Source organism: Poeciliopsis prolifica, unplaced genomic scaffold, assembly GCF_027474105.1.
Source record: "Poeciliopsis prolifica strain line A6 unplaced genomic scaffold, Auburn_PproV2 SCAFFOLD059, whole genome shotgun sequence".
In the NCBI taxonomy this organism is placed as follows: domain Eukaryota; kingdom Metazoa; phylum Chordata; class Actinopteri; order Cyprinodontiformes; family Poeciliidae; genus Poeciliopsis; species Poeciliopsis prolifica.
In genome coordinates, this window is record NW_026562434.1 from 1,651,613 (window position 1) to 1,667,244 (window position 15,632).

Here is a 15,632-nt window from a genome sequence, read left to right on the forward strand (position 1 = left end):
CCCAGCGGCTCTGACAGCAGCAGCGACGATGATGATGATGATGATGATGATGATGATGATGGTGGCGGAGGCAGAAGCAGCGTTTTCATTAGTGTAATGCCCAGAGACGCTCGCTGTTATTATGTATGCGTGACGCCATCCCAGCTCCCAGCGACGGCGTGGCGGCTCGCCTCCCGCTCTGAGAAGCCAAAGGGACGTCGGTCCGTCAGCAGCGGCGGCGGCGGCGGCGGCGGTGATGTCGCCGACCTCCGCTCTGGATCCCAGCCTCGTTGCCATGGAGAAGCGGATGCTGTGAGGAGCGGAGACGGAGCATCTGATGAGTCAGACGAGACGAGACGAGAGGACGCGAGACGGACGCGGCAGCGGCGGTCTGATGGATGTTAGAGATTTAAAAAAAAAAGAGAAAAGATGAAGTTTAAGAAGTTCATCACCATCATGCAGGCGGCCATCGGGGTCGTTCCCCTCAACAAACGGGAGCTGATGCCGCCCGGCAGGAAGCTGTGGAGACCCCCGGGGTGAGATGGACGTCTCCGTCCAATTCCCACAAATACAGGAAACAACAGTGTCTGAATCAGGGAAGGAACAGGTGGATTCTGTACCTTTAAGATTTCAGCTTTTAAAAATAACATCAGCACCAAAAATCTAGAACAAAAAATATTTATCACCATTATTCTCTATTTTTGTAATAATTTGTTCACTGCAATCATATTTATGCTGATTGTATGGATGGGATCCAGCCTAAATCTGGCTCTTTGATTTTAGAGTAATTCAGTCATTTTAAGCAATTCTGCAGCCATATTGTCAAAAAATGAAAGGAAAAAATGCTTTAAATTAAAAATACTTTCACAAGAGCCAACATCAACAGCTCAAAAGTATTTATGGGTTGAAATAATTTAACTAAAACAAAAACCAACAACAAAAATGAGATAGTTCATGGTTAAAACAGATCCAGTTTTTTTTAAAACAATAAACTAAAAAGGACTATTTTAATTTAATATTTAATTAAAATTGCATGTATTTTGGGCTCAATTTTCAAAATTTTGTCTTTTCTCATAAATAAAAACAGGATCTAATTTATTTTAATTCCCTTCCTGTAGTTTCAATACAGGAATTCAGAACCGATTTGGATACATTGATCTGTGACTTGGATTACAAGTCGTCGTGTGGATTGTGTATCGGTTATCATGACAATGTAAGGAAAGCAAGAAACTTGGAAAAGCTGATCACTTTGTGTCTCATCTAACAAATTCCAACTCCAAATTGTTGTTTTTCTCCTAATTTAATTTGTTTTTTAATTTTGATTGGGTCGGCCGCAGAAAATGTACTGAAGGGCCACAAACGGCCCACGGACCCTATTTTGAACACCCTTGATTAATAACTTGGAAAATACCCCAAAAAACTCTGAAATCTGTTTTAAAGGGTGTTTTATTTTTGGTGAAAACTGGAGCCTTTTGTTGATATTTTGGATGAGAGTCCAGACTTTGTTGCTCCAGTGAACTGAAAGCAGCAGCAGGAGGAAGAGGAGGAGGAGGAAGAGCTGAATATCTGGTGGTTTTGACCTCCCTGCGTCACGACAGAATATATTGAAACAGAAACAAAAGGAGACGTTGTTGCATTCATAGATCAGCTCTTTAAACTTTCAAGGTCTTTTTGTCCAGTTTCCCGACTGAGCAGAACCAGAATGGAAATGTTGTTGCTTTAGAAATGAGGGTTGCTTTAAATGTTGCAGCTGTTGAGTCATGAGAGGACGTTCAGTTTTCTTCCAGTCCTTTGGCTTGATTTGATCTTTGTTTTTAATCTAATATACTTTTGCTTCAGGTTTTTTGAGTGGAGCAAACAGAGACGAAATGTCAGGACGACTGACCTTTTGTTTTCTGTTTTATTCTCGGAGGGAAAATCTTTGTCTGAATCGGCCTTTTTGTGCACCGACACACATGAAAGGAATTTAATAAGAAACTTCAACTGCAAGAGGAATTACTGAGAAAATATCTGGTTGAGACGGCGCTCACTTTTGGTATTAGAGGACAAGATGCTCCTTAAGAATGTCTGATTAAAGCGTTTTCTGCATCCAGAAAACACAACAAACTCCTGACTTTCCGTCAGCCGTTCCCGGAGAACAGTGGTCTGGTTTCCCATATTCACACCTGAGACCTTTGGTTCGTTTCCCCTATTGGTCCTTTAGGTGTGAATGCACTTCAGAAAACAGTCGGCTGAAGTATAAAGTGGAATAAAACGTTGCAAAGTCGCAAATATACACAATGAGAATAAAGTCGTAGAAACAGGAGCAAGACATTAAAGATAATAGTAAGATTACATGAGGATGCATGTTACCAATTAACTCGTTCAAGAATATTATAAAAATACAACAGTAGTTTAATGACAGTTGTTATATTAAATGACAATAGACGTATTACAAATTAAACGTAATATTTAGTAGAGAATAGTTGTACAACAGTCATAATATTATGAAAAGTTTTAATATTTTTCAGAATAAAGTTGTAAAACTGAAGTCGGATAAAGTTGTACAAAAAAGACGTACCTCAATAAAATATTACCAGCACACAGTTGTGATGTTGGTTACGGGGATAAATTCGTGACTTTATGATAAAAACTTTAAGAAGCTAGTCGGTGCGACAAAGATGGAGGAAAATGTTTCCCTGGATCGTCTCAGCAGCTGATTTCCTGAAACGTCGCCATCAGAAACCCTCCCACCGTCTCCCACATCCTCCCCGCTGCGGGCGCGTCGCTGCGGGCGCGTCGCTGCGGGCGCGTCGCTGCGGGCGCGTCGCTGCGGGCGCGTCGCTGTGGTCGCTGCGGGCGCGTCGCTGCGGGCGCGTCGCTGCGGGCGCGTCGCTGGCAGCATCAGCCATTGTTCGGGGACCGGTTACCATGGGAACCGTGGCGAGGGAAGCGAGAGCCATGTTGGCAGAGGCCTGATCATGTCGCTGACGGTTAGTCAGGCTGAGAAAGAGCGAGAAACATCTTTGTTTTCATCGTCTGTAGCTTCGTCCGTCATCCAATCACAGCTGATGTTCACTAGATGAGTTTTATTATTGGTGAAATAAAAGGATGGATAATGATGTTCTGACCCAAACGTTGGTCTGGTTGCAGGTTTTAGAGGTCGGAGTGCGTTTTGGGCTTGCTAAAGGCGGATCCTGAGAGTCTGAAGGGTTTGGTGATTCAGACTGAAGAGTTGACAGTTTGACAGTTCGGCCGCTGAGACTTTCCCTCTAAATATTTCAGAAGCCTCGTTAAAAATTTAAACCTTGGGGCCACAGCGTCTCAACGGCTCATCAGCTTCCAGAAATACAATCAGATTCTGTTTTTAGTATTGCTGACAATGACTGTGCAATGTTGGGTTTTCTCTGATTTTTATTACATTTTAAGCTAAAAAACTGAAAATGGTGTTTGTGGTTTTTATTGGCACAAAGATGATGAAATTTATTGCTATAGCTTAATCTCTTACTTTAGAAGCAAAAGTTTTAATAAACCAACTTTTAAATTAAATCTGGAAAAATGCATTTTCTTGGTGTCTTGCGACCCTTCAGAGGTCCCCGACCCCATTTTGAGAACCTCTGTGCTGCAATAATTAAGTGTACAGGAAGTAATTTATTAAATAACCATCATTTATGTCTTCGCAGCAGTTTTCTAAATTTATTTAGTCTCATTTGGGATCTGCATAATTTTCAATGGTGACGGGATAAATTTGGGTCCTTTTATACGGCGTCACATTGATGCTAAAAATCTTCACGGTACAATTAAGTGGAAAAAAAATTACAACTATTCCTGTTCTTTACCTTCGTATCTTCTTTGTCATCATCCTCCTCTTGTATTGGCGTTAATGTTGGCTGTCACTGTACTTGTGCTGAAAATGAGAATGAGAACCTTATTCTCCCCTGTCTGACAAATATTCAGTAAACATTAAGAGCACAAGTTTTCCAACAAAAATGATCAGAATGAATAAATAAAAATGCCTGCGATCAGTTTTAAATCTGCAGTTTTAATTTGCTTAACATGCTCCTCAGCACTTTTGGCAGGAATATGATTCCGTACAACCCTTTTTAGCACACTTCTATTGATTTCCAAGCTTTTCATTCATTATATTCAGTTTAATGAGATAATAAATTTGTCATGATCCAGATAATTGATTAGTTTTACCCAGCTGGTCATGTTGGGATCAGTTTTTATAACTTCATAAATCCTTTACCCTCTGACACGCCCCTGATCTGAGTTTTTCTTCTGCTCAGGGACCAGAGTTGCTCTGACCAGACCAGTACTGACCTGCTCAAGTCCAGCCGTAAGTTCTGCTGGTCCAGAGAAGCCCAGTACTTGTATCTTCGCCGCCTGTCGTCGAGGAGCTTCTCCGCCATCACCATGGTACGTTGCACAAGCTGACAGTGGGAGACGGAGCGTCCGCCATGTTTAGGGGTTAACATGGGGTCAGCGCTTGGGGTCAGGAAGCTTTGCTATGACGCTGCAGCTGCTGTGAAAGGGATTTTATTTATTACCCAGAGTTTAAAATGTCACCAAATGAACAGCGGTTATGGTTGCAGTTGAGATGTTTGTCAAATTCAGTTTGTAGATCTGAATGGGTTGGTTTTTTCCTCTTTTTCCATTTTTGTCTTGTATATTTTTTCTTTTTTTCCTCTGTTTTTAAAAATATATTTTTTTACATTTTTGAAATGCTCAATCCTAATTTCTGTAAAGTTATTAGTAACAGATAAAGCATTTCATAATGGTGTTTGATGGCTTATGCTTTGTGTGAAGAATGTCATTTCAGGTCATATCACAGCTTTTTTTTTTCTGACACACTTTTACCTTCCACCAAACTTTCACAATAAGATACAGCACTCTGTGAACATTCAGCATTGTTGGAAATGTTTTCTGATTTATTCTTCTTGCAATGGAGGATAAATAATTTATTCTCTGGAAGGTGAGAGGTTTCTTCTACAACACTTCTTCCTTCCACTAAACTTTCTCTCTGTAAACAAAGCATTTTGTGATCAGAAAATATTATTTACAATGGCTTTTTGTGTAATTCTCCTCATGAAGAATGTCCTTTACATTCTGGAGTCTTTATTTATTTATTTATTTTCAACTGTCATTTTTTCTTCCACTAAACTTTCCATTTATATAGTGGTAGAGCGTTCTGTGATTGTTGGGAAGGACATTTGTGGCTTATCTATCTTGTGAACGATGTCATTTATGCTCTGGATAACAACTATCAGGTTTTTCTACTATACTTTATCCTTCCACTAAACTTTCCATTTGCATACAGTGCTGTATTGAAACCAGCATTGTTAGCAATAACCTAGTGTGGCTTGTTGTCCTTGTGAATAATGTCGTTTACATATCAGGTTGGAGAGATTTTCCTTCCACTAAACTTTTGTATTATTAAAGGCCTTACCTGGAAAAACTAACAAGAAATAGTGCCTGGAATCACTTTGTGTGCCATTAGTTTGTATGTAATGGGTTCGACTAAAATGCAGTGTTTACTTTCATCCTTATGTATTTGAGTTTAACTTCATAGATTGTTGTTGTTGAAGCTTCCTTTAGGGAAATGTTAGATAGAAATCTGGTTTAAAATGGATGCAAGCCGTTGAAATCCAGTAAACTTCCCTCTGTTTGTTTAGTTTAGGTCTGATCATATCTTATGGATGTTGCTAATTCTCTTCTGGAAGATTAGCGTCAGTCTTTCTGTCTTTGGTTTCATTTTTGAGCTTCTGTCCAAATGGAAATCGCAGTTTTTTACCTTCTAATGAAGCCGCTTTGTAATCCTGTAACGGATGATTCAGAAAGCAGAGTCAGTGTGCTGACATGGATTAAAAGAATCAGTGACTCAGTGTTTCCCAGTCTGCTGCTTCTTTCCTTTTTATCATGGTTTTTGAACACTCCTCTCCTGCAGAGATCCCCCCTGCTGCTCTCCCCCACCCAGGATGATGATTAACCAGGGAGACATGTCAGAATGCAGAAAGCTTCATTGTTTTTAATGGCTCAGTCTTACAAATAATTCAGGTCAGGGAGGCTGCTTTGCATAAGGTTGGCCTATTTTGAGCTGTGCCTGACATTTTTCAGCAGCCCTGGAATGTGTTTATTTCTACTACACTGACTCCTCTTCCAGAAAAAAGTCAGAGGTGTGTCCACAGTGCAGAGGAGCTGCATTTGTTTTGAAATTAACTTATTTGTGTTTCACTGTAGCTATAACCTGAAACAGATGTTTACTCATCCAGGAAGTTAAACTGCTGAGATTAAAAACTTCTTTAACTTGATTGATGTTTCCAAAACAGGCTAAAAATAAAATAATTTATCAGTATTATTACTCAAACAGTGAATATGCGCTTATTTGCGGTTTTGTATTCAGATTTTTATGTGACTGGAAGCTAGAAAGCTTAGGTACAATGCTACGTGACACGCTATTGGCTGCCGTTTTTATAAGAGCCAATCCAGGAGCGCCTTTATTTTGCTCTGCGCTGATTGGCTAATACGCCAAAGGAAGACTTGTTAGCTTCTGCGGCAGCGCTAGCTAGCTAATGATCTCCACTCTGTGAATTAATGTATATTTATTATATTTGAGGTTTGTGCGATTAAAATAAACAGCTATAAACGTTTTGAAGGAGTTTTTAAGGGTTTTAGCTATTTTTGGCCGGCTGGGATCGATAACCGGGTGAATATTAGGAGCTAACTGCTAAAAGAAAACAAAATACTGCATTCAATTCAAGTAAAATATACAATAAAAATTCAAATAAAGAGGAGCAAAATTAACTATACAACGAAAGTGAAAATATGATATAAAATAAATGGTAAAAATTTTCATAAAGGAGTAAAAAGGAGGCACAATAATAGAAAAAAATTAAACATATATAAAAACAATTTGTATGAGAAATACAGCTACAATGAGTAAGAAATGAAATGACAAAAATCACATTTATATGGGATAAAGGTTTAAAAATCAATGAAAACAATCTGCTTGTTATGAGTCAGAAATATCCTTCATTTTCAAATTGAAATAATTGCAGCCATGATTCATCTGCTAGACTTTGGATTCATTTTTTGTTTTAATTGGGAACCTCTTTTCATGGACTAATCCTTGATTTTATAATTGGGATAATCCCTGCTTTATCTGCCTGGATAATTCGACTTATAGTCTCCTTTTATAGTTCGGCAGAGTATGGAAACAATTTGGTTTGGTCTTATTAGAAGATTATGACGAGGTAATATTTATTTAGGACAACAAAACACCCAAAAGATCAAATTAACTGACTTCTCCACCTGGATAATACCAACAATTTTGTACAATTATTGACAAAAGTAGTCATAAAAGCAACTATATTTAGAATGCAACATACATAAAATTAAATTTGTTTTAACCTGTTAGAGACAATTCATAGTTTAGTAACTACATTTTATTTTTAAAGTATTCTAAATGGATTGTTTAGGGAGAAATTATTTATAGCATAGTTTCATAAAATATTAATATATCTTAAACTTAACTTTTAACTTTCAAAACCACTAATTTGGATGCATTTTGTTTAGTTTTTATGTGATAAACCAACACAAAGTCCAGCATTTATGCCAGTACTCTTTGCAAAATAGCTCCAACTCAGATTGGCTAAAGAACATGTGTGCATACCACATTCTTCAGATTTTTATTCATTAACATATAAAAACTTTTCCTTTTGTTTGCTACATAAAATCCTAATAAAATAAACTAAAGGTTCGGTTGTAATGGAACAAAATGTGGAAAAAGTTTTAAAGCTGTGAATGCTTTGAATGCTAGATGTTGCAGTTAGGGATTTTTTAAAATTTGTTTTTATGTGGGAGTGTAATAAGTCATTGCGTTGTCTGTGATGCAGATTTATTTTTAGCCCGTTTAAAAATAGATAAATAACGCTCAGATCTCGTTTTCCTGTGTCATATTTTGTTCTGTCCGCCTGGGAGCTTCATAGCTTTAAAAATCAATGGGAAATTCGGACTAGTCCATCCGACAAGGGTTAAAAACCTGACATCTTTTGTGTAAATGTATCTTTATTCTTCCGGTTTGATTTTAATGGCTATGAAACGTTTAAATTTGAGAGAAGTGGTTTAGTAGTGTGGTGATAAGGAGGTTTTCACATCGGAGTGGATTTATCCTGACTATTTGTGAAGGCGTCTCCCCCCCGCCGCTGCCTGCGTTGGTTCAGTCCGGCTCGAGCTCACAGCCCTCGGCGCTAGTTTTTTTTAATGTTTTTTTTTAGGGAGCGAAGTTCGTGATTTAAAGTCAAGCCGAAGTGGCTCTAAATCTTTAAACTTGTGTATTTTCCAACTTTTATCCGTCGCTTCGGCCGACGTGCCACCCGGAAACGTTCGTCCAGTCTGGGAGTTCGGTTGGAAACAGTGGTACCAGTCCGGGACGGTACAAAGTGCGTGATGCCAGAACAGAGGGGCCCTGCTCCCTCTGAGAAGATATCCGCCCCGCAATTTAACCGTGAGTATCTTCCGTTTTTCAAACAAACCGGACTTATAAACCTCCACCGGGAGTAGAAGTGACACTGGGGCGCTCATAGAGGTTCGTGTGGCCGTTTTTAGGGGGAAAACCGGGAATGTTTGGGTTTTTTTCCCCCTAAGGATCCAACTGAAGCCTGTTGCATCCTGCCGCACCTGCTGATAGGACGGCGCCGAAGTTGGCGTCCGTTTGGATGCTCCTGTAAAGGGCTATTCCACAGTTTTTAAATGGATAATTAAGCAGCTCCAGGCCAGAACCAGAACCTGAACCCAGTTACTGAAAATTTAACATTCATTAAAACACAGTCGGTGATCCTCTGGAACTTTTTCACTCAAACCTATAAAATAAAAACTTATTATGAACATCATGTTGGCGTTTATGACAAACTGTGTATCAATCAACTAATAATCAAGTTAGATTGATTCCACTTTTTTACAACTTGACCTCATCTAGGCTGGCATTTTGAAATTAAGACCCATTTTAAATGAATAAAACTGCACCTTTCTGTTATTAGAAACCACATAACTTTGTCACAAATATGACTTTTAATCATCCGTGGGAAGAAAGTTTGATAATCCCTGCAAAAATTAGAGTATACATTTACCAGGCTGTTAAAATATTGTTGTATTTACATGCAAATATTTCAAATTGATTGTTTTGTGTGACTAGATGCATTTCAAAAGCGACAAATTAGTCTTTTCTTGTCAGTATGAGAAAAAAACATGGAGGTTTTTCAGCCAGCTGGCTGACTGTCTGCAGCAACATGTGCAAAACTGTGCTTTAAAATGAAAAACTGGCACATTTTCTGCTAAAATCACATTTCTATCAATAAAAACTAAAAATTGACCATAGTAGCAGCAACTGGAATTTCTTTATTGGGTTTGAAATGGTGGATTAAATAATAAAAAATTTTGATTGGTGTAGGATATTTCAATCCAAATTGTCTTTTTCCAGTTTTTACAAATAGATTAAATGTTTTAAACCTCATAAGAGACTTTTAAGGATTTCCTAGGAAGAGTAGAATTTATCTGGGTAAATGCATGCATAAGAGATACCATGTAAAATATCATCATAAAATGGCAATTAAAGCATTAAAATTTCTATTTATTTTTCCTATGAGTCAAAAAATTGATGGCTATAGTTGCTGTTTCTTTAAAAGCAGTGAAATATCTCATGTTAGATGCTAATGTCAGAGTCATCTGATATTAAAAGTTGTGAAATCTTTTTTTTTTCTCACTAAAAGATGAATATTGTTGGTATCTAATTTATGCTGTAGCTTTTTTTTCTTATGGTCAAAAAAATATTTTTTTTCTTTCAATTCTTTACCTTTGTAAATTCCATCTGTTTTTGGTAAGAAGAGTTTTTTCTGTAATTAAATTTAGTTTTTTGTCCATTATTTTGTTTGTTCATTTTAAAATTGATGGTGTAATGCCGCTTTGTTCCCAGCAGAGGGCGCCACTGTACAACGTTTCCCCAGCATCCTCTTTAGATTTGAGTTTGAGATTTTTCTGGAAAGAAGTCAAAGTATTTTAAAAAAGACTAATTTAGTTTTTCACATTCCTTGCAGATTGTATTGTCTAGTCGAATCGTCTAATCTGACCTTTGACCCTGAGTTTGTTACAAAAACTACTCTTGTTGGTTACAGTTTGAACAAAATGGATCTGATTTCTTTGTGACACAGAAATGTTTTTCTTTCTTTTTATGCTGAGTTTAGGCTGCTGACTTGTTAAAGTTTTATCTGTTTTGTGGATAAAATTTGACTTTTGTTTCATAATTTCCTGTAACAGTGAGTCAGCGCTCTGAAGCATCCACTGTTTGGTTTTAGTGCTTTTAGCGCCTCCTGCAGGAAGACATGGCTCCTTATTTTAGCTGAATCTGACTGATTACTGTTGTATCATGTAATATGAAATGTTCCTCCTTTTTGTGAAAATTGTTTTCATTGTTAAATAAGTGGAAAAGCCTGGGATCATAACTGGGGGTTTCTGATTCTGTACAGTAGCCACTCGCTTTTCTTAACTGAGTCTTAAATTCCCTGTTTTAATTTAGATTTTTTTTTTTTACTCTTATCTCTGAAAATACCATTTTTATGCAGGTAGAATCTAAGCTGTAGTTAAGTCTTACTTTTAAGGCTTACATCAAATTTTTTCTATCAATTGTGATCTTTTTAATAATTTTTGTGCTTTATTTACCCATTTAAGTTTCTTTTAGACATCCGTGTTGTAGTTTGTAGCATTAGCGCAGCTAGCATTGGAGATCGTTAGCATTTTCTGTCTGTTTGCTTCAGAGGAAAGTTTCTTGAAATGACGCTGCCGTTCTCCTTGGCGGGTCAGACCCAACTAGGGGCACAAGTCTTCTGACCTACTAGCAAAGTTTCCCCCAGAAAACCTGCTGACCCGGTGGTTGGGGCGCTCGGCAGTCATTCATCCAGCGACGCGTCGTCTTTTTGAGTTAAATATGTTTAAAGTTGACATGAAATATTTAAAGAAATTATTTCTTTAAATATTGGAAGATTAATACCTGAACATCAACTATAAAGTCCTAAAAAATGCAAAGTCTTTAAAATGTAAGCAATGCTTAGCCTGGTGGGGCACAAGTAAAGCCTGGTGGCCCGCCAGGCTTATAATACACTGGAGGAAACCCTGCAAAAGGATTTTAGCCTGGAAATCAGTGCTAAGCTTCGCAAAAACAACCAGATGTTAACCTTTTAACCTCTGGCTCTAAAGAAATCATTTAAATGTAACTCAGCACATTTATTCATAGATCTGTTACAATAACACATTTTCCTGGATGATAATTGTACCAGTTATTGTTGCGATTCTTGTCTTAAGATTATTTTTAAGTAATATATCAAAGACATAATAATGAAAGTGAATCCTATCAAAAACACAATGAAATTTTTTTATATATTTGTTTAGCACTAGAAATGGAAGATATTTTAGATATCAAATAAAACCAACAATAAAACATAAATAAAAACCATAAATAAACTCTATTATAATGTCTCTGTTATGGATCTCATTTTAATCCGTCATGCGATTAATTACCCAAATAGTTTATCCTGTTTCTAATCTAGAGGTTTTTATCCACGTCTTTATGTGGCGACTAAGAATAAACCCAGAGTAGATTTTTTTTTCCTTCTTCTTCTTCTTGCTGTAAATAATTAGTTCAAGTCACATCCTGTGATTCTGATCCTCATCAGAGGAAACGTTTATCACATGATCCCGACATTCAGAGAAAAAGCTTTCGCTGATTTATTCTCAATTATTCATCTTCTGTTCTCTGCATTTTTCATCTGTCTTCACACGCATCTAAACTCAACAGTTTTGGAATATAATCTAAAAGCCTAAATTTGGAAATTATTTACAGTTGAAACCAGATAAAACAAACTATTCTTTTCTCAGTGTCTGAAGTTAAATCAGATTAAAGGTTGGTTTATATCAGGGTGTCCAAAGTGTGGTCCGCGGGCCATTTGAGGCCCCTAGATGGATTTTAAGTGGTCCCCGACCCCATCGGTTGGTAACAGAATGAATTTCTGTAATTTAAAGAAATATTACAAGAAAACAACAAGAATGAATCATGATTTATTTATTTAAGTAAATGGAATCATAAACATTTGGGCATTTTCTCACTGTATTTTTAAAAACAGTTATTCCTTTAGAAATATTAAGTTATACATAAATAATGTATTTTCTTTGAAAAGACAATAAAATCTGTCAATTTAAAAAAAACTATTTTAAAGAAAAAAAATCTGGTGTATTTAACAAAATAAAAATAGTATTTTTTAATTAATTTTTGTTAAATTTGTGTTTTTGGAGCAATCAAACATTTCTTAACACTAACTGCGTTTATATTTTAGCTGCAGTGGAGTGCAGAACATCGTAACAATACCTTAGTAACACCATTAATAAATAACATCACGTTTATTTATTTTTATCTCTGAATTGCGGTGCTGCGAAAGTTTCCAAACTTCCCTCTGAAGCGGTGGGGAAGTGCTGGAGTTTTCCTGGCGGAGCGTTTCAACGCAGCCCAGAAGTCGGAGCGTCTCTGCTTCCTCTTCCTGCAGACGGTGGGATTTGTGCTGAATGTAGGCCAGCAGAATCCCGCTTACGTCAAAGGCGGTTAGGCAGGGAGAGAGCTGCTGCTGCTGCTGCAGCTGCAGATGTGTGCAGATGTGGTCATGGAGGCTGTGGCGCACATCGATCCGCCGCTGAACCAGGAAACGCGCGGATAGGAAGCCACCATGAAGACCGTCCTCAGCCTGCACAGGAAATGGGCGCACGCCGTCAAGACCATCCGCATCCTGCAGGGACTCGTGAGTGCCGCTCCGCCGCGGCGGCGACCCGGTTTGGGTCCGAGTCGCGCCGCTGGACCCGGCTCGTCATGGAGGCTGTGTGATGGATTTGATGGAGAATGAAGGGATTTAGATTTAGTGTTTTTAAGGTTTCTGCATTGAAAGTTTTGATTTAATTTAATCCTGACATGAATTTTGCCTCTAATTTCTCTCTGTATCCTGAACAAGTTTAATCTTAATCTGCAGGTTTTTAAAAAATCTTTCATACAGATTAACTGGTCGGGGTTTCTATGTTCTGTTCTGGTTTCTGGAGGTTTTAAGTCAGAAACTTAAAGCCAAACTACAGATTTGTCTCTGTGGTGATTTCACTGCCTGGTGTCTTTCACACATTTAGGGAGAATCTTGAAAACTTGAGTTTCTAGTTTCTAGTTCTGTTTTCACAGGTTTTCTTCCTGCTCCTCAGGTGTTTGGTCTGCTGCTTGTTTTGAGTCAGACTATATATATATATATTTTGGAGGGCAATAAGTGGAATTTAATTTTCTTTTACGAAGAAAAACATATTGTTTTGTTTCTTTTATTTTTTTAACACATAGCTGCAATTTTTTTAAGGGAAACCCTTTTTAATTTTATTTTAAATGGGGGAAAAGAACTTAGACAAATTCTGTATTTTTATTCATTAATACTTTTAAAAAATTTTTAATCAGTTTCTGTATTTTGTTAAAGAGAAAAACTCTTATTTTTATTTTTGCTTGGGGCAAAAATCCAATTTTTATTTTATGTCTTCCTTCAAATTATTTTTTTTTCAATTCAGTTTTTTTCCCATTTATTCTACTTTTAAAAATGTGACATCATTTCCCTTTGAGAACTTGATTTATTCAGACAGAAGTTTTTCTTTTGTTGCTACAAAAGGCTGATTCACACCAAGCCTGGTTTTTATGCTAATGTTTAAAATCTTTTGCTTAAATTGACACAAAATGAAAATATTTAAACATTTTCTTCACTTTACATAAGAATGCGTAATTAATTTTTATTTTGTCCTGTAAAGAAAGAAGCTTTAGTTGTTCAGATTTCTGCACCTTTGTAAAGTATTTTAATAGTTTTAAAATGTTACTAAAGTTGATTTACTGTTAGCAACTTCATTCAGACGCACCAATCAGATTTTTTCTCGCTGATCTGAACCAATATTTCTCTTCTTAAAAGTCCTTTGAGTTTCCAGCCGAGTGTTGCATGACATATCGGCTCATATGCCGGAGTGAAAAATCGTCTGGTTCCGGTCTCTGGCCGGTCGATCGGTGCGTCTCCAGCTGGAAGCGGCCGGCCGTCGCTGCCGCCGTTCCTCTGCTTGTGTAACGACGGGCCCAGTGGAGCGGCTTTGTTGGTTACATCACAGAATGCATTATTAATCTGAGTCTGAAATGGAAATGTTTGTGTTGTTCCCCAGAACCCGGTCATGGAGCAGACGGTGTGGGAGCAGTACACCGTGACCCTGCAGAGGGTGAGTCTCAGGCGCCACCATCTTTACATTATTCACCACAAAGACGACGACGCCGGGAGCGCTTTGCTCCGAGTGCTGATGAATTATTGCTGAGTAACGGCTAAAGATGGACACACTCTCACTTTTCTTGTAAAAGCAGAAACTGATGCATGTTCAGGCCAACAAACACAACAAAGTTTACTGGACCATAAATGGTCCCATTAGTCACCGTGATAAACGATGAGATTGTTTTGAGACCATTTTCAACTAATATAATGGAAATAAAAAAATAATAGTGGATGAAATTAATCTCAAAGATCAACAAACTTTAACATTTAATTTAAATTTTAATAAACATTAAACACTGGACCTGAAGGACATTTTGGAGAATCTTCAACGCTCTAAATTAATTTTAAAAGTATATAAAGCTCCAAATCTGAACCATTTTGTGCATTTTTAAAGTATCTTGCTTCTCTAAATCTGAACTGTTGTGTCCATTATAAATATCCAAAGTAAATAAATAAACAAATAAAAATAAAGTGAATTAGAAGTTTCTGTAAACAAAATTATCCTTTAAAAAAAAGGCCTAGTTGGCACCAAACTGAAGACTTTTATCATCCAGTTTTAGAGAAAAAAAAGACGATAAATCATGAAAATGGAAATTATTGAGCTCGTTTTAGTTTGTCATTTGATTATTGATAATTGTATCAGGTCTCTGCGTGTTTTGATGGTGTTGGACTGTGAACACGTGCAGTGCAGGGCAAACGAAGCTGATTTAATGCAGGAAGAGGTTTTCTTTCTGCCCCCGCCCCTCCGGCAGCCAGCTGTCGCTCTGCTGCCGTTCATTATCTGATGCTGCTGCTAATGCCTCAACGCTGCGTGATATTTGTTGGATTAGAGTCATCAGGTGAGGCGGGCAGCTTCACCGGATCTGAAATACTTTCTCTCAAACTATTTCAGATTCAACACATTAAACACAATTTGGTTGTTTTCCTGATGGTTCGGTTGATTCGGTTTGATTGGGGACCAAAACGCTACGTTTGTACAATTCTTCAGCTGCTGCCGTTCTTTCACTTTGCACCGAGTAAAACAATCCAAACTAATTGAAAAACCTGTTCCCCTCCTGGCCTGCGGGTGGCGCTGCACCAAGAACCACTGAAGGAAACAACACAAAATCTCAGACACAGGGATCAACTTCCTGCTTCACCAAATGTAAACAGAAATGGAGTAGCATTAGATTTGAACGATTATAGGATTTCTCCATTGATATAAATGATTGGTTTGGACATCGCCTGTTAGCCGCTAAAGCTAGCGACGCTCCTGCAGGCGGCCATTACTGAGAGTCATTGAGTCACATCCACAAAACCAGATTATTTCTCACCCTG

At 37.7% G+C, this 15,632-nt stretch overlaps 1 protein-coding gene across 1 annotated transcript in view; it reads left to right on the top strand.

Moving 5' to 3' along the window:
• Positions 1-414: 414 nt before the first annotated feature.
• Positions 415-15,632, top strand: part of LOC129379623 (tight junction protein ZO-2-like) — a 28,105-nt gene continuing 12,887 nt past the window's right edge. Inside the window, 3 exon segments of the mRNA XM_055060435.1 lie at positions 415-515; positions 4,248-4,377; positions 14,215-14,268. Of these exon segments, the coding sequence (XP_054916410.1) occupies positions 436-515; positions 4,248-4,377; positions 14,215-14,268 (264 nt within the window). The 5' untranslated portion in view covers positions 415-435.